The sequence below is a fragment of the Knufia obscura genome (genome assembly GCF_036327395.1).
Source record: "Knufia obscura strain CCFEE 5817 isolate CBS 148926 chromosome Unknown scaffold_10, whole genome shotgun sequence".
NCBI classification, from domain to species: domain Eukaryota; kingdom Fungi; phylum Ascomycota; class Eurotiomycetes; order Chaetothyriales; family Trichomeriaceae; genus Knufia; species Knufia obscura.
In genome coordinates, this window is record NW_027042696.1 from 190773 (window position 1) to 215440 (window position 24668).

A 24668-nucleotide genomic window follows, 5' to 3' on the forward strand; every position below is an offset into this window, starting at 1 on the left:
AGACAGCAGCGTTTACCATGCTTTCGGGATTCTGTTTCACCTCATTCTTCGGACTTGATGCAGTCTCAGCGTGCTTTTGGGTGTTATCGGATAGGACAGAGTTGATGGTGACCCACATAAGGTTTAGGGATAGGAAATGTCTTTCGGTTCCTCGAAGATGGAATAGTTGACACATGCAAAGACAAGTATGCCCTCATGGTATGTATGTCTTTGGCAGAGGTCGGCAACCGTTTTGGAAGTCGCAACGAGGATGCGCAGTGTCTTTACCATCTTCAGTAATGATGCAATATTGACTGTCTCGCGCGCCAAGGCCCGGATCATAAGAGTTTCTTGGTTAAGCGCGGCTGCCATCACCACACAACTGACGGAACGAAACATATGGCTCTGAAAGTGCTGCAAGTCGGCGCGTGACTGTGAGGACTGGTTGAGTACGGTTACACAACCTTAGTGCTCTGAAGCGTAAAGCGCACTACTGTACTGTGCGACCATCGAAACGGTAGCAGCATGTGTTCGAAGAGGCCGCCTTGACCGTGCCGCCGAACTATAGTATGTGTGTAATAGTAGCATCGCTCGTAACGGGTTTGGGATGCAGTATGGTATGGCTATCTTGCCGTCTCGGATCTGGAGGACTAGCCCGTCTCTCAAGAATCTTGCCAACAACTTCTGCTCTGTATTGTGTTCAGTTGGTCCGGACTTAGTAGAGAACGTCAACATCAGCAGCAATGAACCTTCTGCTACGGAGTAGTCGCACACTTTATGTGTAGGGACTTATGCTAGTGTGTTAGATCTCCCATTATTCGTATATCCATGATCCATGCTTACTTCACTGGTGTTTGTTGGTGTATCCGAAAAATCTTGTTCCTTAGGCTGGCCGCTGACACCAGTGCTAACTCCTTAGTTCCAGTCGTCTCCTTCGAGTTCGTGTCGCTCAAGTGCTAAGATCTCAGTCCAGTGCGACACTACTTTAGTACGTGCTTGCGATCCATCCTTGAGCGCCTCGAGCCTTTGCTGGTGTCTGCAGGTTGCCGAAACCTGGTGTGCTAGTGGTATGCTACTGCCAGGTCATGGTGCTAAATTGTTAGTCGGCGCTGTGTCAACGCATATTTCAACGACGTGTTGTCGCTTGCGACACTCTACTTCTATGTCATGTAAACTAAGCAACAGCTTGAAAGCCAGGTAAGTTCTATGAACAACGCAGTCTCATGCCGATGTATTCAAACGATTGGACTGCACAGTCTAATATTTGCTTTTCGTTCTTCTCTGGTTATTTACCGACCATGCTTCGAGTCTGCATGATTGCCTTGCCTACTTTATTCGACTAACGATATCTGCACCCTCCAGCAAAGCCATGCATAGTAAGTGTATATCGGGCTTGAGCTCCAAATGTTTTGACCAATGTCTATGGTCAGGCAGAGGACCAGACTCCGACCAACCCAACAAAAATGCAATACGGATGAATTTCGTGTTCCTTTGCGAAAGACAATGGAGTACACGACAGCCTCCACGACCTGCCACCACCAACACCTCCACAATGCTAGCCATAGAGTGGTTCATGACTCATTACATCCTCCTCTGTGTGCATAGGGTATCATGAATGAATGCTAAAAATCGAAGACATTTGTTTTCCGAAGTCACCATTAGTAGTGACTCGGCTGGCTTTCTGCGAAACAGTCAGATTTTGGGACACGAGGTTCGGTTGTGCTACTTACGCGGCTGGTACACCTGACCTTGCTGGCCGTATGGCGAGTTCGGGTATTGTTGCTGGTACTGCATGTGGCCGTTACCTTGCGGTGGATAAACCATATTCGCGGGAGGTGGTCCGTATTGACCTTGTTGCTGGCCATCTGGACCACCACCATAGGCGATCGGTGGCAGAGACGGGCGACCACCGTTCTGCTGATACCCTTGGCCCTGTGGGTGCTCGCCCGGCTGACCTTCAACACCTTGCTGAGCTTGTGCTTGGGCCTGATGGGCTTGACGGGCTCTATCTTCTTCGGCCTTTCTGGCGCCCTCCTCCTCCTTCTTTCGTGCTTTCCACTCCTTTCGAATCTCTTTGAACTCTGCGTATGCGTCAGTACAGTGTTGCAGTCGCTGATGACATGGCAAGCTTCAGAAGAGAGTGCTTGACCGCCCTTGGCTTACCTTCCGGAGTCCTCTTTGAGCCGTGAGACTGCATGGTGACATGCGCATTCAGATGGTTAAGCGTGCCATATGCCTTTTCACATCCGTTCCACCCGCACTTGTACATCCGCTCAATCTCTTCGTATCTACGACGAGGTCGCTTGTGCTGTTGCGCACCTGGAATAGGAACGAAGGAATAGACCTAGCAAACGCGTTAGTGCATTCCCTGAAAGCCGCTCAGGCGAAAATTACTTGACCAGGTCGCTGAGGAGCAGAGGTTTGTGGTTGACCTACTGCGCCTGGATGATGATACTGGCCGGGCATCGGGTGCTGAGGCGGATAGCCTGGCCATGGACCTGGTTGTGGTGGTCGATCATAGTTGTATGGTGGTGCCTGATGTTGCGCATACTGTTGCATGCCGTCTTGGCCTGGGCCTGCGCCGTACGGCGAGTATGGAGGATAGGTGGGACTAGCTTGCGAAATCGAAGGATCTATTGGTACGTCTGGGTTAGAATTCATGTTGTTATTGTTTGCATTTGGATGGGCTTTTGACGCGCCATCTGGAAGGGACTGTGACGGACTTGGTTGTTGAGCCATAGTTACAATTGGTCCTTGCTGATGCGGTGACTGCGTGTAGTGCGGGTAACGCGCCAGTTGCTCTTGCGTGTAGTTCGAGGCACGCGCAGACGACGGAGCGTGGCTGTATTCTGAGAGCGGCGTGTTGTTGCTCGACAACGTCGCAGATCGTGGATCTTGATTCGAATAAGTCGCAGCAGAAGATTGATCTGTAGTTTTGATATGGTCTTAGAAAATGATCGCGTGCAACAGACGTGTTGGAGCTGGAGCAGTGTATGCTAACCTGACTGCGCGTATTCGGCTCCTCTGTCCATGTACTTCTTGTTGCGCAAACGATTAAGTGAAGTCTCGCGACTTCAACGTGACGCGATAGTGGATGATTGGCGTATGGATGTTCTCAAACAAAGAGTGCTGACTGTCGACAGTGAAACCTGGTGAAGCACCAACCAAGACTACCCGGGTGTGTAGAGCTATCAGCTAGCAAGCAGTCGCGTGAAGAATGACGGAAACAATCGCGGCAAGGCGATGTTTTAGAGCCAAAGACGGAGACCGTCGACAGAAGTCAGGAACAAGAGCAGGTTAAGCTCAAGTTGTCGTAGTGGGGGAACCACAATGCTCGAGTCAGCCCCCAAGGAGATAAATTAGCTCGAGCAAAATTGCCGTCGGCCCAAGAGGTGGCTAGCGATCGACAAGCGGCGTGTTGCCTCGAAAAGGTTTGATTGTAGCGTCGAGCCAGGCACAATCTGACTAGCCGAAGATGGGGCTGAGGGCAAGCAAGAGCGAACTGGCGTGATCCGTTTAGCCTGATAAAGTGCAAAGCGTGACCAGAGTTGTATGGAGACTCAGCCAGACACCAGCCAGGAGGGTGGTCCAAGTCGCACGCTTGTAGTAGTGTAAGTAATGGCGCAAGCGGTCTAGTCTAGCTTGAAGATTATGGTTGGTATTTGTACTCGAACCTCTGCTCGATCAAACGCGTTGTGGTTTGCCGAAAATGAGCAGGATGGCAAGGACGAGTGACCTCACCAAACTTACAGCGGTCAAATGGCGCTTCTGAGAGGTCAACCGCTGCAGGCTTTGAACAGAAGGTCGGAATTATGTCTCGAAACCTGGGATGCGAGGCGTGCTCGTGACCTTGGAGTGGCAGCAGAATGCGCCTATCGAATTGAATATCGCAGAGCTGCAGGCCCAACGTTACGTTCCGCACTGCAAGATGAGTGGAGCTTTGTCGACCGCTCTTCTGTTCTGCTTGATATTTCCACCTCCTGTGTGTTGCTGATATCTTCCTTTTGCCTTTTGTGGAGCTTCCGAGAGGGTATCGAAGGCCGAGAGAATAGCGTGCCGCTCACACTTTCTGGTTCGTGGATGGTCGGGGGTTGGCGAGCATGCACCGAAGTGGAGGCTAGCTAAGAGACTAGAGAAAACTGGAATAGAGGATGAGCTACAACTGTGACGGTGTGAAGCTAGAGTGCTTAGCGTCCAACCGAAGCAATTTCGAAGTTGGAGATGGCAGCGTGCACAAGAATGAACTCGTTTGCTCTTTCCCTATGCAGTTCTATGCAGGGTACGAAGAATAAGAATTGTGGTTGGTTACGCGTCGATTATAACGAGAAAGTCTTTAGAGATGAAGGAGAGAAAAAAGAGGATGACAGGTCGGCGCAGAAGGAGAGACGCGGCAAGGAAATTTTGTCGCGGAGAACCTTCCTCATGTGTCTGCTTGATCTGCACCCTGCTCCTTCTGCAGGCTGATTTACTGACACAACAAGCAGCATCGGCAAGCCATCGGCGTCTGTGGTTGCAGCCTGCAGCAGAGGACAGTGACCAAACCTATCAGCGTTACCATCATATTGCTCTGTGGCTACTCAATGCCGGTTTACCCAGCTTCTCCTTCTTCATGCTTGCCGACGTGGCTTCGGCGCCCTATGAGAGCTCTCCCTGCTGCGTCGGTGGGTCTGATGGGCAGGGCGTCGCCTTGGCTTGACGTGTGATTGGGCGAGATATTATGGGATATGCTCTCTTGCAAAATGCTTGCAAGATCCCTGCTGGCAATTTGTCTTCGAGACGCATACGATGTGATGCACGTCCACTACCACCAGTACCAAGTACTACTGTTTTCTGCATTAGACTGACAGAATCCGAGGCCTGACGAAGCCCTTGTTGCAGCGGAATGACTGCGACCTGCAGATATTCACGTACTCGCTCATGTGCGCCTTCCCCACGTGAAAGAAAGTGTCTTCCTCGGCATATACTGTACGGAGTATCTTAGCTCGATCCTGCAAGCGTGCACGAAAATGGTTGTCCTTTACTAGTGGCAGAGAAGCTAAATTACAGTACGGAGGGACACTCCTACTGCAAGCTGCACGATCTCGTCTTGATCTCACTAGTGCTAGTCTTGCAGAGCCTTGCAGTAGACGAACGGCTCGGATCCAGCTCGTTGAGGTATCAAGGAAGCTGCTTACAGTAGTCTTGCTATGATATGCCCGCCATATGTTCTCGGGTTTCATAGACATAGGCGCAAATGATAGAGTTTTAACTGTAAAACAACAATGGGTATTATTTGAAGCTTGTTATGCAGCTCAATAATGCGTGACCACCGCGAAGTCCCACAATAGCGTCTGAGAGCATGTCCGGGATTACCTCGACCGAGATTGAGCTACGTGGAGGCATGCCACTTTTGGGGGTAGGCGCTAAGGACGAAGATCGGACGGTCACCGACTAACAACCAGTATTCTACGGAACACGCTCTTGTCCAGGACGCTTGTCCAGGACGCCTGAGCACACATGGAGTTCGTGCCCTCTTCATGGGTTGCTGGTACTATGTACAAGTATGGAGCAGGCGCGTCTTGGAGCATGTTTCCAATTAATATCGGCTTTGCTGTAACTTATGGGTCTCATGGTATCCTGCGAGCGTCCGCTTTGGGATTGAGCTTCCTCCCTGTTCGTGAGCAAAGTTGAGGCTATCCCGTTCAGACTGGGATAATCAGCGGTGACGGCATGCTCCATCCCTTCTCGTGATTATTGTGCATATGAACAGTGTCGTCCATCTATGCGATGCTACTTCTAGAAGCATGAGTTCTGCGCAACACAGTCTTACGGCGTTTTCCCACCGAGGTGCTTTTGGCTACAGGTTAATCACGACGGCTGCCTGCGACTGAGGGCATTTGTGGCAGCGAAGCGACAGCAACCGAGGGACACGCAAGGTTTCTGCATGTCATGGGAATTGAACTTCGCGGCTAGGATCTTCCCAGTGACTGACTGATCATCATTGCCATGTTGCTGGGCCATGACCGGGTTTCGCAATACATCGACCGCTACGCATTGGTAGGCGGCGGAAAAGCTATTTTGATAGCATAGTCTTGCGATTTTTGCTCAAGATTTTTGCTCTATGTCTATTGTGTTTTTTGGTGCTCACAACGATGGTTGTAAGTGGTTTGTTCGGGATCAGTGTAAGCTTGTGGTTGTGCTAGTGGTTGAGGTTCCCAAGATACGCTAAACTATCAAGCTTCAGGTCCATGTGATGGTGTCTGAACCGAGGGTCTAAAAATCATCCCCTTCGAGTCATGGTCCAACGGAGATGTTCGCGCAGACTCTTCGTTCTGCAGCTGCGAGGGATATGGAGAGCGTGGCTGCAAGCTTGTTGACTGTACAGCACACAGCGACCGCGGCTCTTCGGCAGAGTGCCGACAGTCACATGGATTCAATCATCTGCTTTCCATCAAAAGTAGCATTGTCGCTGAAGATCATGCTACTGTAAGCATGGGTCGCTCTATGCTTGTGGATGAAGACGCAGGCGAGCGTGACGTGTCATTGGCTCAGTATTCTGGGATATTGTGTGGCTGCTCTCCTGCAGAAGAATGGATGCAGGTTGTAAAACAAAGCTGCATTAATGTTTACGCGACACGTGCTGAAAGATTACTTATTAGCCTTTGAAGGGAACCGAGGACAGCAGCGCCCTGTTCGAGACTTGGGGCTGCAGGGTATCACCTAGTCGACGTAGCGCTCTATGCATGAGAGGCCTGGCCGTTGAGGAATCTTGAGCTGCAACACCAAAGTAGCAGTTGCGAACGTTTGAAACCAGGGGCGTTGCAGACACTGGGAATGATAATGATGCTTGCTGCTTCGACTTTTGGTAATCGCTTAGCTGTAATTGCTCCAGGTCTGTCTAGCGAAGAAGATGTGTCTCGTCGGTAGCCAGCTGCACAGCTGCCTATGCTACCCAACAGTTTAAAGCTCCTCGGAACCGGCCACAAGCATTAATATTTCCATCTCTGGGCACGTGGCAGGTCTCGAATGCTGATGTTACCTAGTGGATAGCCTACCGCACTGATGGAAATCCGAAAGTCATTGTTGCAGTTCGGACCGCGGGGTCAAACTTGTGCAACATCAGTGGTAAAGCTAGCGAGACAAGGAACATCCCTCACAACAGCGGAGGAGAAATGGAATTTGTTTTAAAAAAGGCTCGAGGCTGTTGATGCCTGGCTTAACGCGGCAAGAAAACTTCATTATAATTCTGCTTCAGCTTTTGAATACACGCTGTCGATACTGCTGCATAGCATGATCGACTCTTGAATTTCACCCAATGTTCAGCTGAAGCCAGCTTGGCTCCTTAGCTTATGGCCCCCATACCTTCTATACTTTCTTCCTGAACGCCCTGAAATGGTGACATCGACGAGTCTATGTGGTATCAAGTCGTAAATGAAATTGAAATTTGCCTCCTGTGATGGTTGTGTGGATGTTGTTTACCATCTGCTGCGGCCGAGGGGAGCATCGTTGCTACCGGTGTATCCTCCGCCACCGCGACCACCACCACGACCACCTCGGCCACCGCCTCGTCCGTATCGGCCACCACCGCCGCCACCACCGCCATATCGAGCCATCTCCGCAAGTCGAGGATCAATAGTCTGCTTCGCCTCCGTGAGAATCGTGATCAAGTCTCGTGCTTGCTTGGCATCTGTTATATGTTAGCGTCTGATCAGAGCAGTGTCATCAAGGAGTACTCACTTTCGCTGGTGAAGAACGTGATAGCCGTTCCCTTGCGACCTGCTCGAGCTGTTCTACCAATTCGGTGAACATAGTCCTCGGAGTTGTTAGGGTAATCATAGTTGAGAACATGAGTAATGTCCTTGACATCTTGAAGAAAGGGTTAGTCAACTAACTTTTGGTTGCTTACAGATGGTTCGGAGGCTTGGTGTCCATTCGAGTCATCATGTGGGTTGAGACGCATTACTCTCGTAATCAGACATTTCCCGGTCAAAGGTTGTCCAGAATGTCCGATGTCTGTGTATTGGCACATGTCTACGGTCCTGTCCAGTAATCCTTGGATTTGCAGCTTGATCTGACCAGCTTGTGGTCTCATGACAACCTTTGCAGAACAGGAAAGGTTACGAGAGACTAAGCAGAAATATCTGCAAACTGCAAATCTTCCCTGGAAGACTTGAAAGAAGGACCATGAACAGCCTAGACACATTGCGCATAGCAAAAGCAATGAGCAGACAGATAGAGCAAAGCGTCAAAGTTCACACGACGGCAATGGTGGGCTGTGCCAATGACGACCAAGGAAAACAAGGGGAGGGGAAGGGCAGATCAATCATACCAATACCACGAGATGCCACATCAGTAGCAACCATGATCGGGCTCTTGCCGGTCTTGAACTCGTTCAAGACCCAGTCACGTTCGTTTTGTTGCTTGTCGCCGTGGATAGCTGTAAAGGCATGTTAGTCAATGAAGTGCAGGAAAATACTCAAGGAGACTCACAAAGTGCAGGCCAGCCGTCTTGTCGAAGGAATCGAGTGATCTCGTCAGCAACTCGCTTCGTGCCGGTGAAGATAAGGATCTTGTTTTCTCGGTCTTCCATAACCTGCTCCATGTGCTTGGTCATGCGATCGCGCTTTTCGAAATCGGAGACGACCTCAACGATCTGGTTGATTCGATGATTAGCGGACAAGTCCAAGGAACCAACGTTGACTTGGATGAAGTCTTGCAGGAAATCGTTTGCAAGTTGTCGAACTTCCTTAGGCCAGGTAGCGGACCACATGAGAGTCTGTCGGTCTGGTCGAATTTGTCCGATGATTTTTCTGATTTGTGGCTCGAAACCCATGTCGAGCATACGATCGGCCTCGTCGAGAACCAGGTATGTCACACGACGGAGGTTAGTCTTGCCTGACTCAAGCATATCGATCAATCGACCGGGTGTTGCAATGCAGACTTCAACGCCTCGACTCAAATCTCTGATTTGTTGACCTTTGGGAACGCCGCCGTATACGCAAGTATTTCTGATTCGAGAGGATTTGCCGAATTTCGCAACTTCCTGCTGGATCTGAACAGCCAATTCTCGTGTAGGAGCAAGAACAAGAACAATTGGACCATCGCCGGGAGCAAGAAGGGGTTGAGCATTGATATGTACGATTGCAGGGAGACAGTATGTCAGAGTTTTACCAGAACCAGTTTCAGCAATACCAACTACATCACGTCCAGACAAAGCCATCGGCCAACCCTGCGATTGAATAGCAGTGGGTCTATCGAAGCCTTGAGCCTTGACTTCAGACATGACATACGCAGGGAAGCCTGCTTCGTCGAATGTTTCAACTGGTCTTGGTATATGTCGTCCCTGTGTCGCCATCTCCTTTTCTTTTCGGAATGCATCAACGTCTCGGGAGGATCGATTGGTGACCGCAGGGTGCTCTTTGTAGAAGGACTTTTCGAATTTTGGCATCGTGGACAAATCCCAGTGTTGTGTTTTGAGACCTGCTCCTAGCTGCGACATCTTGTCACCACCAGCGCCGCCTCCATACCCACCACCGCCATAGCCGCCGCCGCCGCCGCCAGAGTAGCCGTTGGAACCACCGTATCCGCCAGAGGCGCCATTGGAGTATCCATTGCTACCTCCGTAGCCACCGCCGCTGTAGCCATTGCTGTAGCCGCCATCACGACCTCCGTATCCGCCGCCGTAAGACATCTTGGAAGGAGTGTGATTACGTATGACTATTCTATGGAGTGCGCAAAGGGAGAATGAGAGGATGAGTACACCTGCAGTGTGTTATCTTGTCGTGAGTGTGTGTGCGTGACTTTATGGGATGTAGAGAGGAAAGGTCGAAGAAAAGGTGAGAATTGTACAAAGTAGTGGTTGTAGACAGGAAAGACTGAAGGGGCGCAGTAGAAAATTTCTGGAAGGAAATTTCACAGGCAGGCACCAGAAGGCCTAAAAGACACTAGCCAGGATGAGCTTAGGTTGATATTGCCAGAAAGTGCAATCTTTCGTTTGTCTGCGGCAGGCGCAAAGGATATGTAGCTCAACGAGGCTGAAACTTCGGCCTTGCACTATGAATGCCTGAGGCATCTTTGAGCATATCGTCTTCGACTTTGGGAAGCTGTGATGAGGCCAATTGGTTTTGAACATTATCTCACTCAAGATGAAAGTGATGGTGTCTCATATGATACGATCTTCGCCCTCTAATGCATGCAGTGTGGTATCGTCGATCGCCTGTTCAGAGGGCGCAAGTCGTAGTCTCAATTATGATCGGTCCCTTCAAGTGTGATTTCGCCAATTTATTCAACAAATGGTACACACGGACATCATTCACTCTTTGCTCGAGTGCGCTCCAAAGTTCCAGAACTGGACTTCCATCTCTGTAGCTCGAATGAAAATCTGCACCAGTTCTTCTATCCTCGTCGGCGACTGCTTCATGGCATTTTTCTCGATCAGGCCTGAAACATGGTCAGTAATATGTTGCGACAAAACATAATCAACTCACTTGAGCCAACCCGCACAGCTTCTTGATAATCATCAGCGATGTAATTCTCGATCCACTTCCAATACTTGTTCCCGTCGTGCTTGTCCACGTACTGAGCATGCAACCTCTGCGCCGCAGCGCCATAACCTAACAGACATGGTGCTAACGAGATCTGCAGTGCCAGCCAATCCTGAGACTGCCCTACATCGAGCACATACCGGCTGTAAGCAACGCAAGCCAAACTCTCCTTATGTTTGATGATGTCCTCCTTCGACAACCCAAAGTCTTTGCAGTAGTCCAAATGCAAAGCCATTTCCCTGTCAATATGCATCACTATCTGAGCCGAAGCTGTGATCGCATCCATACTGGTGCTCTTGTACGCAGCGAGCGCATTGGTCCTAGCAAAATGCGTCAGATACAGGTAATCCTGTACCAGATACTCCTTGAAAGCATCTATCGGCAGCGTCCCATCACCCATCTGGTTGGCGAATGGGTGATGCGTATATTTTTGCCAGATAGGCTTGACGTCTTCTCGCTCAAGCAGATACTCTAGGAACCTGCCTTCCACAAAAGGCATCCTCTGCACATTGTGAAAGTGGTTGATCGGTCCAGAACCTTTGCTGAAATCCACACTCGTCCGGATCCCCACACCAACATACTGACAAGCTCTTCGCACAGTCTTCTTCAGCTCAAGACCGTGCGCAAGATTTGCCGCAATCGCACTTGCAAGACTGCAGCCTGTACCGTGTGTGTTGCGACTCTTAACATAAGCACTTTCAATTAGCTCGAACGTCGCTCCATCATACAGCACATCGACCATCACCTCTCTTTCTTCCTCAGCTGTGGCCTTCACCAGCGCCCCTTCCCTCCTACACAACGGCACATGTCCACCTTTCAGCAGCACCGCTTTCGGGCCCAACTTCCCATGCACCATACTTGCCAGAGCCTTCAGTCCTTCCAGATCTCCTGGGCTTCTCACTTCCTCGTCTGCTTCACTTCCCTCCTTCAACATCAATACCGCCTCTGGCACATTCGGCGTGACAATCTCCACCCCTCTCACCAACCGTCCCAGCATCCCTCTCACTGCATCACCAGGAAGCAGTTGATGCCCACTCGTACTTACCATAACCGGATCAAGCACAACCCTTCCGGCACCAGGCACCTGTGCCTTCCACTCCGCAAGCTTATCCGCCACAGTCTCAACCGTCGCTGCAGACGCAAGCATCCCGATTTTGACGACATCACAGCTGATATCGGACAGACATGAGTCGATCTGTTTCGCGAGGAAAGATGGAGGCGTGATATGGACGTCTGTAACGCCAAGCGTGTTTTGCGCCGTCAAGGCTGTAGTGCATGTCTGCGCGTAGACGCCATGAGCGGACAAAACCTTTTGGTCTGCTTCAAGGCCACTATATCTATGTCAGTACACATGGCTACCGACGAGCAACCATACACATTGGAGCCAGCAAGCTTTCATCGATCGATGCTTTAAAGAGAAATGGTTCAAAACACTTACGCTCCGCCAGAACTGTCAGACCCCGCTATCACCAGTACCCGTGGTATGGTCATCGTATATGGAACTGACTCGATCACGAGCTTTACTTGGTGAGCTTTCACATCTTGATAGTCCTGTGAGGCACGAAAGCTGAATAAGAGCTCAAGGTAAGGATAAATGACGGGGAAGAGGAGAGAAATGCCCCTCATTGGCTGAGGGCGGCCTGCTAACGGAACGCGTCATCTTCGGATTTGATATCCGGCAGTTTGTTCGCTCCCATCAGGCACAAGATCGAACTACGAGTACACGGCGTTCATCGACACTGACGGTATAAAGCGATGAACCCCTGCGCAGCATGTTCGAGTTCGCTGGTAGAAGCTCTGGCTCGAGGATCCATCATCTTCAGCTTCATCCCATCAAGCTTTCATCCACTCATGTCTCTTCAATAGTATGCTATTCAAGCATGAGCCCATCACTACCCAGGAAACCACCATCACCAGCAGTGCTAGCATCTGCGGTGTTATCGATTCGCGCTTCATCCTCTTATCAACGCGTTTAGCATAGCATCATCACCACCGACAAGTCAAGTTCGGCCGGCATGCTCCTTCTTATCCTTCGAGCAGCCCCTGAGCTTAAGCTATCTCCATTCCCACCAGACCCGGTCATCTTGAATGCTTCCCTACAAATCGTGAGCTGTGCTGGCGAATTGTACTACCCCTACTCCTTCGAACAATGCCTGCTCGTCGTGGACGCTTCCTGCCCAATCCGGCCACCCATCAGGATTCACCTCTTTCAATACTTCCTCCTACTTCAAATCCTCGTTCTGGCAATATTTGCTTTCCCTTAATGCCTTAGTTAACTGCTAACAGAGAGTACTGGTGGCTCCAGCCATAGTCAACGGGCCAACAGCCCAAGATTCCTCTCCCTCCCTCTTACGGTAATATCCTCGTCCCGTCACCAAGCGTCCGCACCCAAATTGGGTAATGAGACATGCTCCAAGAGCCTCGGAATGACTGGCAGCTAACATTGCAAGACTCAATATCCTCTTTTATGATCCACGCTGCCAGAAAATCTGACCATCACTTAACTCACAACTTTCTGCTTGAACCACTGCGAAGACAACGATCTCACTGCCAGCTACACGCCGTAAGAAATCGATAGTGTAACAGCCAGGACGAACTCAGACCAAGCGAGCCCATCCGCCCGCCCACCATTATGTCGCCTAAATAACCTTCCAGGTTATTCAGCGAAGCGGTACCCTCAACCTTACCCACATCCATTGCCACACTCGGTCAAGGCACGCGGGGCTCTGGAACGCACATGCGGACTTCCAGCCTCACATCAACGTGTTCACCGCATAAAGAGCAGTTCGGAGCCTTTCGACCTCCCACAATTCTGCAATGTCTGCTACTGCCCCATGCCGATACTGATTCTGGGACTGGATGGACCCATTCGTGCTTCGGGCCTCTCATAACGTAAGCCAACGCTGCCCGGCGGGAGTGCCTAGCCAAGCGATCATTCTGATGTTGTTCTCGTCAAATGGTTGCAAATCGTGAGACAAGCTAGCTACATAGAGAAATGTGCCTCTCAAGGAAGCTCACAGCGGAAAGTTAAGTATCAGGGAGTCGAACTTCTACACCCGTGGACATACTCTTTAGTCACCGGATAGTATCGATCAAGAAAGCACGTCAAATAACACGAAACCGCTGAAATGAACTTAACATGAACGACCTCATATTCGAGCTCGTACAAAGAGACATATACCCCTTTCACATATCTACCCAACCGAACGCCTCCATAATCCCGCCTGCTAAACCCCATCCGATACGTCTTGCACCATAAACATGAACATCCCATCCAACCATGAACACCCGCAATCTACCTCAACGCGTACCCAAACAACCCATCCATCTCAACCCACTGCCTCCCACACTTCCTCAAATACCCATCCACAACCCCCTTCAACACCCCAAACTTCTCCCCATTCGTCTCAGCCAACACCAAAACCCTCTCTTTCCTCCCCTCCTCCCCCTCAATCTTCACCCTCCCATCCCGAACCCCACTCTTAACCTTCTCCCCATCAAACAAACTCGCAAAATACAACAGCTGGTTATACAACATCTTCTCGCTATACTCATAGCTCATCCTCCCCCTACACATCCCATCCGCGCGTCCCATCGGGCCCAGACACCTCGTGCCATAAACACTCATCTGCCTAGTCCTCTTCCCACACGTCTCATCACCGCACACAAGCCACCCCTCATAGTACCTACTCGTCTGCTCCCGAATCTGCGCCTCAAGCTGACACACAACACTAATCGTGCTGAACACCCTCCCACATTCGCCCACCGGACACACTATCCCACCCGGCGTGAGCATATCCATACTCTCAATCAACCCCCCAAACACACTAACACTCTTACACCCCCGACACCGCAACGTAAACCTGCTCGCATCCTTAAACCTCACCGCATCCGGAATCTGACTCTCCAACGGGAAAATCTCCTTATTCTCGTTCCCATTGCTCGCGTTCGCACTAATCGCATACTTCCGCGTATCAAGACCCAAACACTCCGCCAACCTCACGCTGTCCGTCCCCGGGATCGGCGCACACAATCGTTCAATAGGCGGGAAAATCTGCTTGTAGAGGTAATACTCGATATCGACCTCGAGATTCGAGTTTTGTCGCACCACATCCTGGAATTTATACGCGCGTTTTGGTGCAGGTTGCCCCTTGGTCTCTTCGGAGCCCATGGTGACGATATACCCCATTACATCGTTCACGCGGACTGGTCTCCCCGCCGCGATCTCGCGGAGCGCAACTTGAACCTGCGGCATGGAGTCTGGATTCGGGTAGTCCTTCGGGTTCTTGCCCAGTTTGGTGTAGATCGTGTACTTCTGCGTCGGGATCTGGTTCTCACGCATCTTGGAGCTGAGATCCCGGAGGTACTCGTGGACGCGCTCCAGTACGACCTCCGCATCGTCGCCTGAGAGGATCTCATGTAGGAGTTTCTCCGATGCTTCCTTGCTGAGGGCGCAGTATTCGCGACGCTTCATGTCTAGACCTTTGACTTCGAGCTTGTCGACGTAGGTCCCGTCTACCTCGGCCATATTGATGGCAGCGTACTTCTTCTTCGCATGCAGCAGGAGACGACGGAACACATTGTCGATGTCGATCTCAAGGAGCTTGTAGGACTCGTTTACGGCACGTTTGAACTCATTCCCGACTTTGAGCGCGTCGCGGATATTGTCGACGTTTGTGTTTATCATGACGGAGTCGGTGTCACCGTAGATGACCTGGAGTTGCTTTGATTCTGCGAGGTCTTTGGTTGAGCGGAGGATTTCGCGGCCCTTGAAGGTTGTGAGCATTGCTAGGGGGCGGGCGTAGAAGCGGGATTGGGTGTAGCCGAGACAGCCGTACATGGAGTTGGCGGTGAGTTTTAGGGCCATTTGTTTTGTGTCCCAGAGGGCCAGTTGTTCTGGTGTTGCTTTTTTGTCTTTCATTAGCTTTTTTACTTCTCTTCGCCGCTTGACGAGGGTGGAAATGAGTTTTGGGAGGATGCCGAGTTCGCTTTCGGTGGGGGGTAAATCGGGTACTTGTTCGTCTGCTTCGTTGTTGCTGGATAGTGTGCGGTCTACGGTCGTGAAGCAGATGTTGAATTCCTGGATGATGGATGGGTAGAGCGAGTTGAAGTCCATGACTAGGATGAACTTGTCGTAGAGGCCTTTCTGCGGTTCGAAGACGAGACCACCCTTGTACTTGTCCTTCTTTTTGCTGCCTGTCACAGCGACCTCTTCGTCGTCATCGTCGAAGTTCTCAGCTTTGACGGCGGCGGTCTGGCGACCTTTACCGTAGACTTTGTCAGGGACAATGTATTTGTTCCTGTAGAATTCGTGAAGGAGAATGTACTCGTTGCGTTCTGCCCTTGTACCCGAGAGTGTTCGAGCCCAGCTGTTCCCTGCTAGCTCGGTGAGGACTTTTGTGAGTGGCAGCATTTGCAGACGCAGAACAAGAGCAGCGATGTAGTATGTGTCCGCGTGACAGTGAGTCACGAAGTTCATCAGACCTTCCCTCGTGCTTGCCCAGCTCGTCAACGCCGCATTTGTGTCGAACTCCCGACGTGTTGATTTGGCAGTTGCTGAAGACAGGTATAGCTCACACATTTCGGTAAGAGACCACTGCTGACATTTTGTCATGAGGGATTTGCCCATATCGTTTGCCAGATCGCACATCAGTCTTCCAGTCATGATCTGTCGTTCGCTGAAGAAGCCACTGCCTGTCTTGCCGAAGGTCTTGGGCCATTCACCTCTCCGCAGACGACCAATACGGTGCCAGCCCGGCGTCTTCTTCTCGCGGAATCGGGAGAGGAGTGTGCTGTAGTCTACTTCCTGCAGATTGTGGCCAAGAAGGACGTCTGGGTCCTTTCGTTCGAACAGGGCCAGGAATTTGCTAAGCAGAAATTGTTCAGACTTCTCGAGGAACCATTTGCCAGGTGCCTTCTTCGTATCTGCTTCAAAGCCGATAGGATAGCTAGTATTTGTGCCTGAAGGTCGCATGACCGTGAAGGTCTCCGAAGGAAGCTGGTCAGGCGGTGTCGTGTCTGTAAGTGAAACGTTCTCGTAGACACGAGCTGAAACCATGACGATTCCTTGCTTGTTCTCCTTGACATTCAGTTGTGTTCTGAAGGCAAGAGACATGAGTGTGAGTCGTGGTGCCTCGAGGTGTTCGCTGTCTGCCACAACAGAGATGGATGCAGGTTTGGTAACAGCGCATTCGAGCTTACACCAGGAAGCGTTGTTGACTGCAGCAAAATCCGCGTCCTGTATGTTTAACCAACAAGGACCCATGATGTTTTTCCAGAGCACAAACTGCTCGAAGAGCGACGTGTTTGTGCCGAAGATGCGAGAATAAGTCTCTCCTTCCTGCTCCATTGGCAACGCAGGCTTGTCATACGGGTAGAGCAGCTTCAGGTACTCGGCTTCTTTTGGCACGTCTGGAAGCTCGAAAGCATATTTCCGGGTCGAAGGCTTGACCTTTCGGGTGGTGACCTTCATTCTCGACATCATGTTGTCGATCTCCTCATAGACATCGTTCATGTCAATCTCTTCGGTTGTTTCTCGACCGTTCTTGTGTTTGTGCTGTCGAGGCAGGAAGTATAGCTTTCTCAGTATGTTGTCGACCTTTACGAAAGCACTTAGATACTGGCCTGTGCCCTTGTGCTTGACTTTGCCGAATAGACAGAGACTGCCATTGATCTCAGCGTAGTCCATCCAGAACATTCGCAGACTGCCATCTTCTTCAACAGCATCCTGAGGCATCATCTTGCCGAAAGAATGCGTCTGGGAGGCTGGGCTACTGACAGTAGCCAACTTGCTTGTGACATTGTTCCATGCGTCTGCATCGAGTTCGGCACCGCTCGAAGCAGGAGGGGAGGACGATTGTGGTGACGGTAGCTGTTTGATCTTTGGAGGCGGTCTCAAGCCGTTCATGTTAATGCTCTTGCTTTGTAAACTGTTGCCGCCGACAGCCTCAGCAACATCCATGATGTCTTCGTCATCCTGCTCTTCTTTGACCTGGACCCTTGCCTTGCGTTCGACAGCCTTTGCAACTGGAGAGGACGGCAGTGGGTCGCTCATGGGAACATCGTCGTCGGCCACGATTTGCACATCATCGTCGTCGTCGAAATCACGATGCGGAGGCGTATTCTCAGCCACCGGCTCTGGTGCCGCCACGACGTTCTTGGTTCTAGACTCCCTCTTCTGCGTAGGAGGAGGTGACAGAACGCGTACCTTTCGACGCGAATCAGACTTGATAGCTTTGCGGTTGTACGAGGGTGCCGAGACAACATTCGTGTCAATCTCGCCAAGGAGGTCAGCCATGAAAGCTTCATCTTCTGCTGTAGTCACAACCTAACAATATTAGCTTCGACCACGCATCAACAGCTGCCACAGAGCTCACCTTTGGCTTCGGAGCAGCAGCAGTAGCAGTCCCATTACTGAAGAAATTCATAATCTTATGATTCGTCTTCGCCGCCCGCTCAACATCCTCCTCACGCTTCCTCTTCGCAGCGTTGCCCCTCAATGGCTGATCCTCCTCTTCAGAGCTATAATACTGCCGCTCATTCTGCCATTCTTCGCGTCCATCGTCGGCATAACCTTCGCCGTTATCGTCAACCACGAAGTCATCCTGATCCAGACGTGACCGGACAACCTTTTTGTATCCTTCCTCGTCGACTTCCTCGTAGATGCTACCTTGATCTTGAATTTGGTAGCTGTCGAGTCGGGACTTGCCTCCTGCTCGAGCTGCTCGGAGGGCAGCTAGTGCTGAGCGGTGAGACATGGTGAGGTAAAGAGTAATTATGTGAGGTAACACTGCTGAAGGAAGGAATACATGTGAGTAGAGAAGCTGTGCGGGAAGAGACACGACTTTGAACGAGACGAGGTGCAACACGCAGCACGCGTCGGAACGCGACTAAAGTGCTTTTCGCGATAGTTTGGCTCCACCCGCGTCATGCCGAAAAGTGGCTGGACATAGTATAGCCGAAGTTATGGCGGTGGATAGTTTATGCCTTAGGCACGAAACCCGGCATTAGGGAGGGTCTCTCAAAGTTGTGGTTTGACGTGTTGTCCTTCTTTGCAGTATCGAAAAAGATCTCTCATTCGACTAGCAGCCAGCCTCTTAACCGCTAGAATATCGCCGAGCTCTTGACCCGCTATTCAGCCAATATCCCATGCTTAGATCTGCTCACTCGGCCTCATAAGCCTTTCTAATCCTTCCGCGCACAGGAAACCGCTCATTCATGCGCTCCTCATCTGTCTTTCCATCTCCCCTCGTTTCCATCGTAGGTGTAGCAGTGGGTGTCCTGTCCTCCACAGCGTCATGCAATTGCCGACTAACCTCATCCGGAGTATCACTCAACTCAATCAGATCCGCATCCTCACCGATTCCGCTCAAAGCCATGCCCATATCGTTCCTATCTAATCTCAAATCTGCTTTCTTCCGCATGGGGCTACTGGCCACCTTCCCCATCCACCCCGCAATGGCAGCTGGCACACTAGAGCTGTTGGATCTCGTGCTTCTGATGCTGTCCATACTAGCTCGTGGTGTAGCTCGTAATGAATGGTTCAATGAGTGACTCAAAGATGTACTAGCCGTTCGCACATGAGGCGGTCTCAACCTGTCCGATCCTACATAGTCAGGATGATCTGGTGGGAGATACTCCGGCATGTACTGCGCGAACTTCTTATTCAGTGGATCCTCAGCCGGTCCGGGCCGGGCTCGCTCGGTCCTGAGTCCCCGCAGGGTACCGACTCCTCCAGGACCAGATAGAGCGGTCATGAATGCATTGTGGGAGGTGCCGTCCTGAGTGCTGACAGTGCTGCTTGAGCGTGTTCTGTTCGAATCTGTCAAGTAGCGAGGTATGCTGGGGCCACGACTCGGGCTTGAGTTGAGGCTGAGGCTCGTGGCTACTTGCTGACTCAATTGGGCCTGTGCCGCTTGTTGCGCAGCATGAGTCGGTGGATGCCGCAGCATATCGAAACTCGTCTTGGGCGTTGATGATGTGCTGTCTGCAAAAGGCGTGCTCACCTGAGACCTGCTCGGTGATTTCCTGCGTGCGGGTGGGAAGTAACCCAATGCTCGTTTTGAGATGCGCAGAATCTCAACAGGATGGAGACTGGATGGGAGGACCACCCAAGAGTCGTGTCTGTATCCGCTTTCCTCCTCTTTACTGCTTGCTATTTCTGCCGGAGGGAACGGTTCGGTAGGTGGTCGTTGCAAGCCGCTGCTGTCGGTTGCAACGTTAGTGCTTGTGGGCTGTGCCAGTTTCTGCGCAAGTAGTCCCTCGACGTATGGCCCCTCTGTCTTTCGTCCTCGAACCGAACAGGCATCGACAGGTAATACAACCCACTCCTTTCGTTGTATGTTATCGTTTGGCCAGAACCGATTCGCCTTTCGGAAGGCCTCTGGCTGACAAGAGTACTTGATGACCACACCCGCCATAGTATCGTTCGGCTGCACCTTGTGTCTGTAGACTAGAACATCGTTCTCATTGTCAACGGGTGAGCGCACACTAGCATTCGAGCCCTTGCGCTTGTATCTACCCAGCGAGTCTCTGCCAGCTTCAACACTTTGCAACAATAACGCCTCCCGTCTCTTAGCCTGTAATAGAGCCTTCTGATCTTCTATCGACGTTGGCTTTGTCTCCTTCTGAGACTTGGGACCCCACTCCGGCTGTGCTTGCCTGGTGTTATAGCTCTTGTCCTGCACCATACGACCACCACTCTTCTTCGCATTCGCGCTGTTTGCTCGCTTGATCGGGCCGTTGCTGGTCCTACTGGCTGACACATCGCTACCGAGGAATGTAGATGCTATGCCTTGAATGGAGGACCATGAGTCCCAGATGCCGCTTGACGAACGCCGCTCGACATTCTCAGACACGTTCCGCTTGTGATTCGGACCCCGTATCTGAGGTTGAGGTTTACCCTTGCTGCGTGCTCTGGTGCCGCTAGCCGAGGCGGAGGGAGATGCGCTGCGGGAATCGTGCGGTGTACTCGAAGCGGAAGTGGTTCTTGCTACTGTCGCCTGTGTTGGGTCATCTTCGTAGGATATAAGGCGGTTGTTTCGTGGTCGCAAGGTCGAGGTACTGCTGTTCGTGGATTGGTAGAACGAGGCAGAGGCATTGTTGCTCATGTCGGAGTCAGCCGCCTGCTCACCCGATCAATGTTCGACATTGGTGGCTGCACTGAGAAGTCTCGACTAAGCAAGTATGAATGGTAGGAGCGAGCAGGTCATGGTAGAAGGGGTTGTAGGTCTTCGTGAGTGTCAACATGTGTGAGTGGTGCGGACCTCGATTGCCAGTGTTGGACAACGGCGCGGCTGGTCAGGGCTTTGGCGGGCCTTCCGTTCCAAACGCAATGACGTTTCAGCCCCCTTCCGCTCCTCAAAGGGGTACCCCGGCTTCTGCCTTTGCTTAACCATGTCACCTTCAGCACACTACTTGGGGATCGAGTTCATTGATGTTTGATAAGGCCAGAGCTACACAGGAACTTGTAGTGGTGAACATGCAAAAGAATTGGTTTGATGGAATTCGATTTTGTGCTCGCTAAAACCGCTACACTTTTATTCACAAGTTTTGTTATAAACACGACCTTTTCTGGTCGTACATTTCGTATCACATGGAGTCATGGACCACCACGTTCATTCATGCTGCTCGACCATACAGTCTCCAGCTTGAGCATCCATCCTATCGTGATCGTCACCTTCCTCCTCTTCCGTGATCTGCTCCCTCAAACACTTCGCCTCACTCATAGCGGCACCCAATCTCTCAACAGCCTCCTCAGGCAGATCATGCGCCGGAGCTCCCATGATGGGCGGCGTCATATCCTCGTCCTCGAGCACAGGCATAGTCATGCCATCCCAGAAGTTTCCATCGCCACAAACACTGCCGAGCGCGCCACCAGAACTGTCGTCGGCGGCTCCAACAAGGGAGTCTGAGAAGATTGCGTCTACTCCCCCACCACCTTCGAGGTTGATGAGCTGATCGAAGTCATTCTCCATCGCCTCCTCGTCAACCATGTTGTTGTTCTCGTAGTCAATGAGCTTATCGGCTTCAACGTACCCAGCCGTGCAATCCACGCCCATCGCTTCGTCGTGAATGCTGGAATTGGGTGAATGGTGCATGTGGTTCATGTCCACTAAAGACACTGCGGCCCCACCTGTCATGGCCACCTCGGACATGTGTGGCATCTTGTCTGACGAGGGTGGCGTCAGCGCCATAAAGGAGTCTCGACGTATGGCTTGCGGGTTGATGAAGTTGCTGTCGTCGCTGCCTGGTGAGTGGACTTGTTGCATGCTTGACTGCTCTGGTGGTGGTGTCAGTGCGGTTGAATGTGTACGTTCGTGGATTTTGCTGCCCATGGTCGTTGGTGCGCGATAAAAGGTAGGGTTGTGAGATTGAGGAGAGCCATGGTTATGGCTACCATCATGAACAGGCACATCGGCCTTCCTAATAGCCGCATCCAAGAATGAGAATGCAAAGTCGGCAGAGGCGTACATATCTCGCAGCTTCTGAAGTGCTTGCATACAGAACTGGAATCTCCGCACGCTGAGTTGACGTGTGGCCGAATCTGGTGATTTGATATCCAGCAGGTGTACGATGATAGCAGGGAGCAGGATAGTAACACCAGTGTTTGGCAGGAATCGAATAAGGTCTCGGCTGTAGAGGTCGCGGAACACGTCAGTGATCGCACTTGCTGCTTCTCTTACTCGCCGCTTGGATAGCTCTTTCAGTTCGGGTGCTATGATCAGATGTGGCATGGCTGGCATCATCTGTGGTCGATGAAGAGCAGAAGTCGTAGTCAAATAGACACCAGTAAGGAGTGCTCTGTGCAGGTTGAGCACTTCGCCATCATTTTGCACGTTCTGCTCTCGCGGAGTTGTGTTCTTGAAGTACCGGAGCTCGACCGGGAGGTCCTCATACCATTGTTCAAGCTCTCGATCGCACTTGGTGACTTCTGCGGGATCTGCTGCTGCTTTACGAGGGACGAGACGCATCGTTGTCTCTTGTGTGGCGCCCAATCGGTGCCCAAGCATCGAGTATTGTGCTGAAAGAACACGTGTGATGCACTGACAACAGCGAACCATTGCAATGCACATCCGCGCAAGCAACTCTCGCTTTGACGAGTCTCGCACAGCTGAACAGCCGCCGATCATGCGGTTGAGCTCGGCCTCAAGTGGTTGTGTTTCGAAGTCAGAAATCTCAAGCATTGGCACATCGTGATCCTCCTCCGAGATGCGGATAGGCCGTCGCATACCAATGGCCACGAGTCGATCTCGAATGTAACAACACCACCAGATTCTCTTCCAAAGCTTCTGCTTCTCCAAAGACAGTGGGGAGGCCGCTGTGTTGCAGTTCAATCCTATCGTGCGTGCCAATGAAATAGCCACACCTAGCCAGTGCCAAACGTCTTTTGGATCATCTGGACTTTCATACCAATATGTCATAAGCAGGACGGACTGTACAACTATAACTCGATCCACCTCGTAATCGAAATCATATAAAAGCTTGACACGCGAGAAGAAAGCTTTGCGCGCCGCTTTCCGAGTATCGTAGCCTTGAGAATGGAGATATCGCATATCGATGTAAGCTGTTGCAGCAAACATGGCAGCCTGGAAGAGTAGAAGGCTGACTGTGCTGGATCCGTCGTCCTTCTGAATTGCTGTAAGGAATTCATCGAGCTCGAGCAACGGCAGATATGGATGTACATATTGAACGTAGCAACGGAGAAGCTCGTTCCTCAAGCTCGTCTCTGGTATCAGCAGAGCTCCCTTCTTTTGCAGGAAGGCCAAGTCTTCTGCAAGGATTCGGTTGGGAAGAGCTGGCACGAAATTTGGTAGAACAGCTTCGTTCGTGGGTTGGAAGGACGGAAAGTAGGAAGATGTGAGAACTGCTGGGCTCTGCATTGGAATGCCTCGTGCTGTCAGAATAGAGAGTCGTCGTGTTCGTTCTTGTGGGGTCAGTCGATGGCCTTGATTTTGGTCTACAAAGCAGTTAGCAGCTGACGGTAGACTCAGAAATGGCGACTTACATAGCATATGCGGCTGATGGTGGCTCATCTCCTGATCGAACGTGTTCAGAGTATGAGAAGGTGACCGCGAGTGCTTCACAGGCATAGACAAATCTTGGAGGCCGTCGATATCGTCGAACATAGGAAATTGCGAGATATCTTCTCGGTCCTCGACGGAGTCCATTGGAGAATGCTGTTGGAGGATGTCGTTGTCAATCGTCGACTTCTTCCTCCGCTTCCCTTCAGTGACGCAGCATTCTACCTCATCCAGTCTGCAGTTTGTGCACGGAATGCCACTTTCCACCACATCGCAGCGGACTTTCCTCGAACGGCAACATTGGCAAGCTTTGGAAGCTCGCCTTTTCACAGACCGGTTCCCAGATGTCAAGCCAGCTGCTGTCGATTTCCTCTTGGGTGCAGTGGCTGAAGTTGGCTGTACTGGCTGCGGCATTGCTACAGCAGCGGCGGCCATGGTGAGTACTGTTCAGCAATGATACCCTATTCTCCTCCTCACGTAACGCTATAATGCTATTGGCATCTGAGTTTATGCTGGAGGTGACGACGTAGACAATGGGCACGGAAGCAACGCAGGATGTACTAGGAAACAGTGCCAACAGTGAGAGCAAGAACGGAAAGCGTTGCTAGCAAGTTGAAATGGAGGGAAACTCTCTATTTTCAAACCAGTCCACGAAGCTGAATTTCGAGGTGAGAAGGAACAGCTCCGAGTCAAGCGGTAGTGATCGGGGTACCCTACCTTGCAGAACGCCCAAGCCCACACTCGACCCCGGACTCGGTGGACGCATGCTGGTTCTCCTCAGCGGCATGATTGGTGACCAGGCGAAGAAAGGGTAGCGTGAGCGTCAACAGCGGGGTTTAGACCTTGCTCTCGAATTGCGTGAGATCCACGAAGGATTCTTTGCTTGAACACAAGTGGTAAAGAGTGATGGAAACCCCTTCACCAGCGAGCAGTGGATCGTGCGTCAAAGTTTCGACATGAACCAGGTTTGGAGTGGCTGGCCCCAGACTCAAGCTGGAGTCTTCAGCGCAGGCGATATCTTAGCAGGAATGACTTTACCTCAAGAGGTAAGGTGAGGATATCTCGAAGCTGTGAAATTGTGTGGAGACGAACGCAGCTAGACCTTGTACGTGCTTGATATGCAGCTGAAGCTCGTGCGCTCAAT

At 51.3% G+C, this 24668-nt stretch overlaps 6 protein-coding genes across 6 annotated transcripts; all 6 read right to left on the bottom strand.

Annotated features, from left to right (window-relative positions):
• Positions 1–1701: 1701 nt before the first annotated feature.
• Positions 1702–2718, bottom strand: PMZ80_007890 (uncharacterized protein; the record flags this gene model as incomplete). The annotated part of the gene is made up of 3 exons (XM_064876295.1): positions 1702–2060; positions 2143–2323; positions 2374–2718. The coding sequence occupies 3 exons, from the start codon at positions 2716–2718 to the stop codon at positions 1702–1704; spliced, it is 885 nt and encodes a 294-aa protein (XP_064727602.1).
• A 4715-nt stretch (positions 2719–7433) lies between these two features.
• Positions 7434–9649, bottom strand: DBP2 (ATP-dependent RNA helicase dbp2; the record flags this gene model as incomplete). The annotated part of the gene is made up of 4 exons (XM_064876296.1): positions 7434–7645; positions 7696–7824; positions 8288–8395; positions 8449–9649. 4 exons carry the CDS (start codon positions 9647–9649, stop codon positions 7434–7436), a joined length of 1650 nt encoding a protein of 549 aa, XP_064727603.1.
• Positions 9650–10270: 621 nt separating this feature from the next.
• Positions 10271–11993, bottom strand: THI20 (trifunctional hydroxymethylpyrimidine kinase/phosphomethylpyrimidine kinase/thiaminase; the record flags this gene model as incomplete). Its single annotated transcript, XM_064876297.1, has 3 exons — positions 10271–10398; positions 10446–11833; positions 11941–11993. The coding sequence occupies 3 exons, from the start codon at positions 11991–11993 to the stop codon at positions 10271–10273; spliced, it is 1569 nt and encodes a 522-aa protein (XP_064727604.1).
• A 1804-nt stretch (positions 11994–13797) lies between these two features.
• Positions 13798–18259, bottom strand: POL1 (DNA-directed DNA polymerase alpha catalytic subunit pol1; the record flags this gene model as incomplete). Its single annotated transcript, XM_064876298.1, has 2 exons — positions 13798–17829; positions 17879–18259. 2 exons carry the CDS (start codon positions 18257–18259, stop codon positions 13798–13800), a joined length of 4413 nt encoding a protein of 1470 aa, XP_064727605.1.
• Positions 18260–18664: 405 nt separating this feature from the next.
• PMZ80_007894 (uncharacterized protein) lies at positions 18665–20611 on the bottom strand (the record flags this gene model as incomplete). The annotated part of the gene is made up of 1 exon (XM_064876299.1): positions 18665–20611. The coding sequence occupies one exon, from the start codon at positions 20609–20611 to the stop codon at positions 18665–18667; it is 1947 nt and encodes a 648-aa protein (XP_064727606.1).
• Positions 20612–21118: 507 nt separating this feature from the next.
• On the bottom strand, positions 21119–23959 carry PMZ80_007895 (uncharacterized protein; the record flags this gene model as incomplete). Its single annotated transcript, XM_064876300.1, has 2 exons — positions 21119–23460; positions 23509–23959. 2 exons carry the CDS (start codon positions 23957–23959, stop codon positions 21119–21121), a joined length of 2793 nt encoding a protein of 930 aa, XP_064727607.1.
• Between the last annotated feature and the right edge of the window lie 709 nt (positions 23960–24668).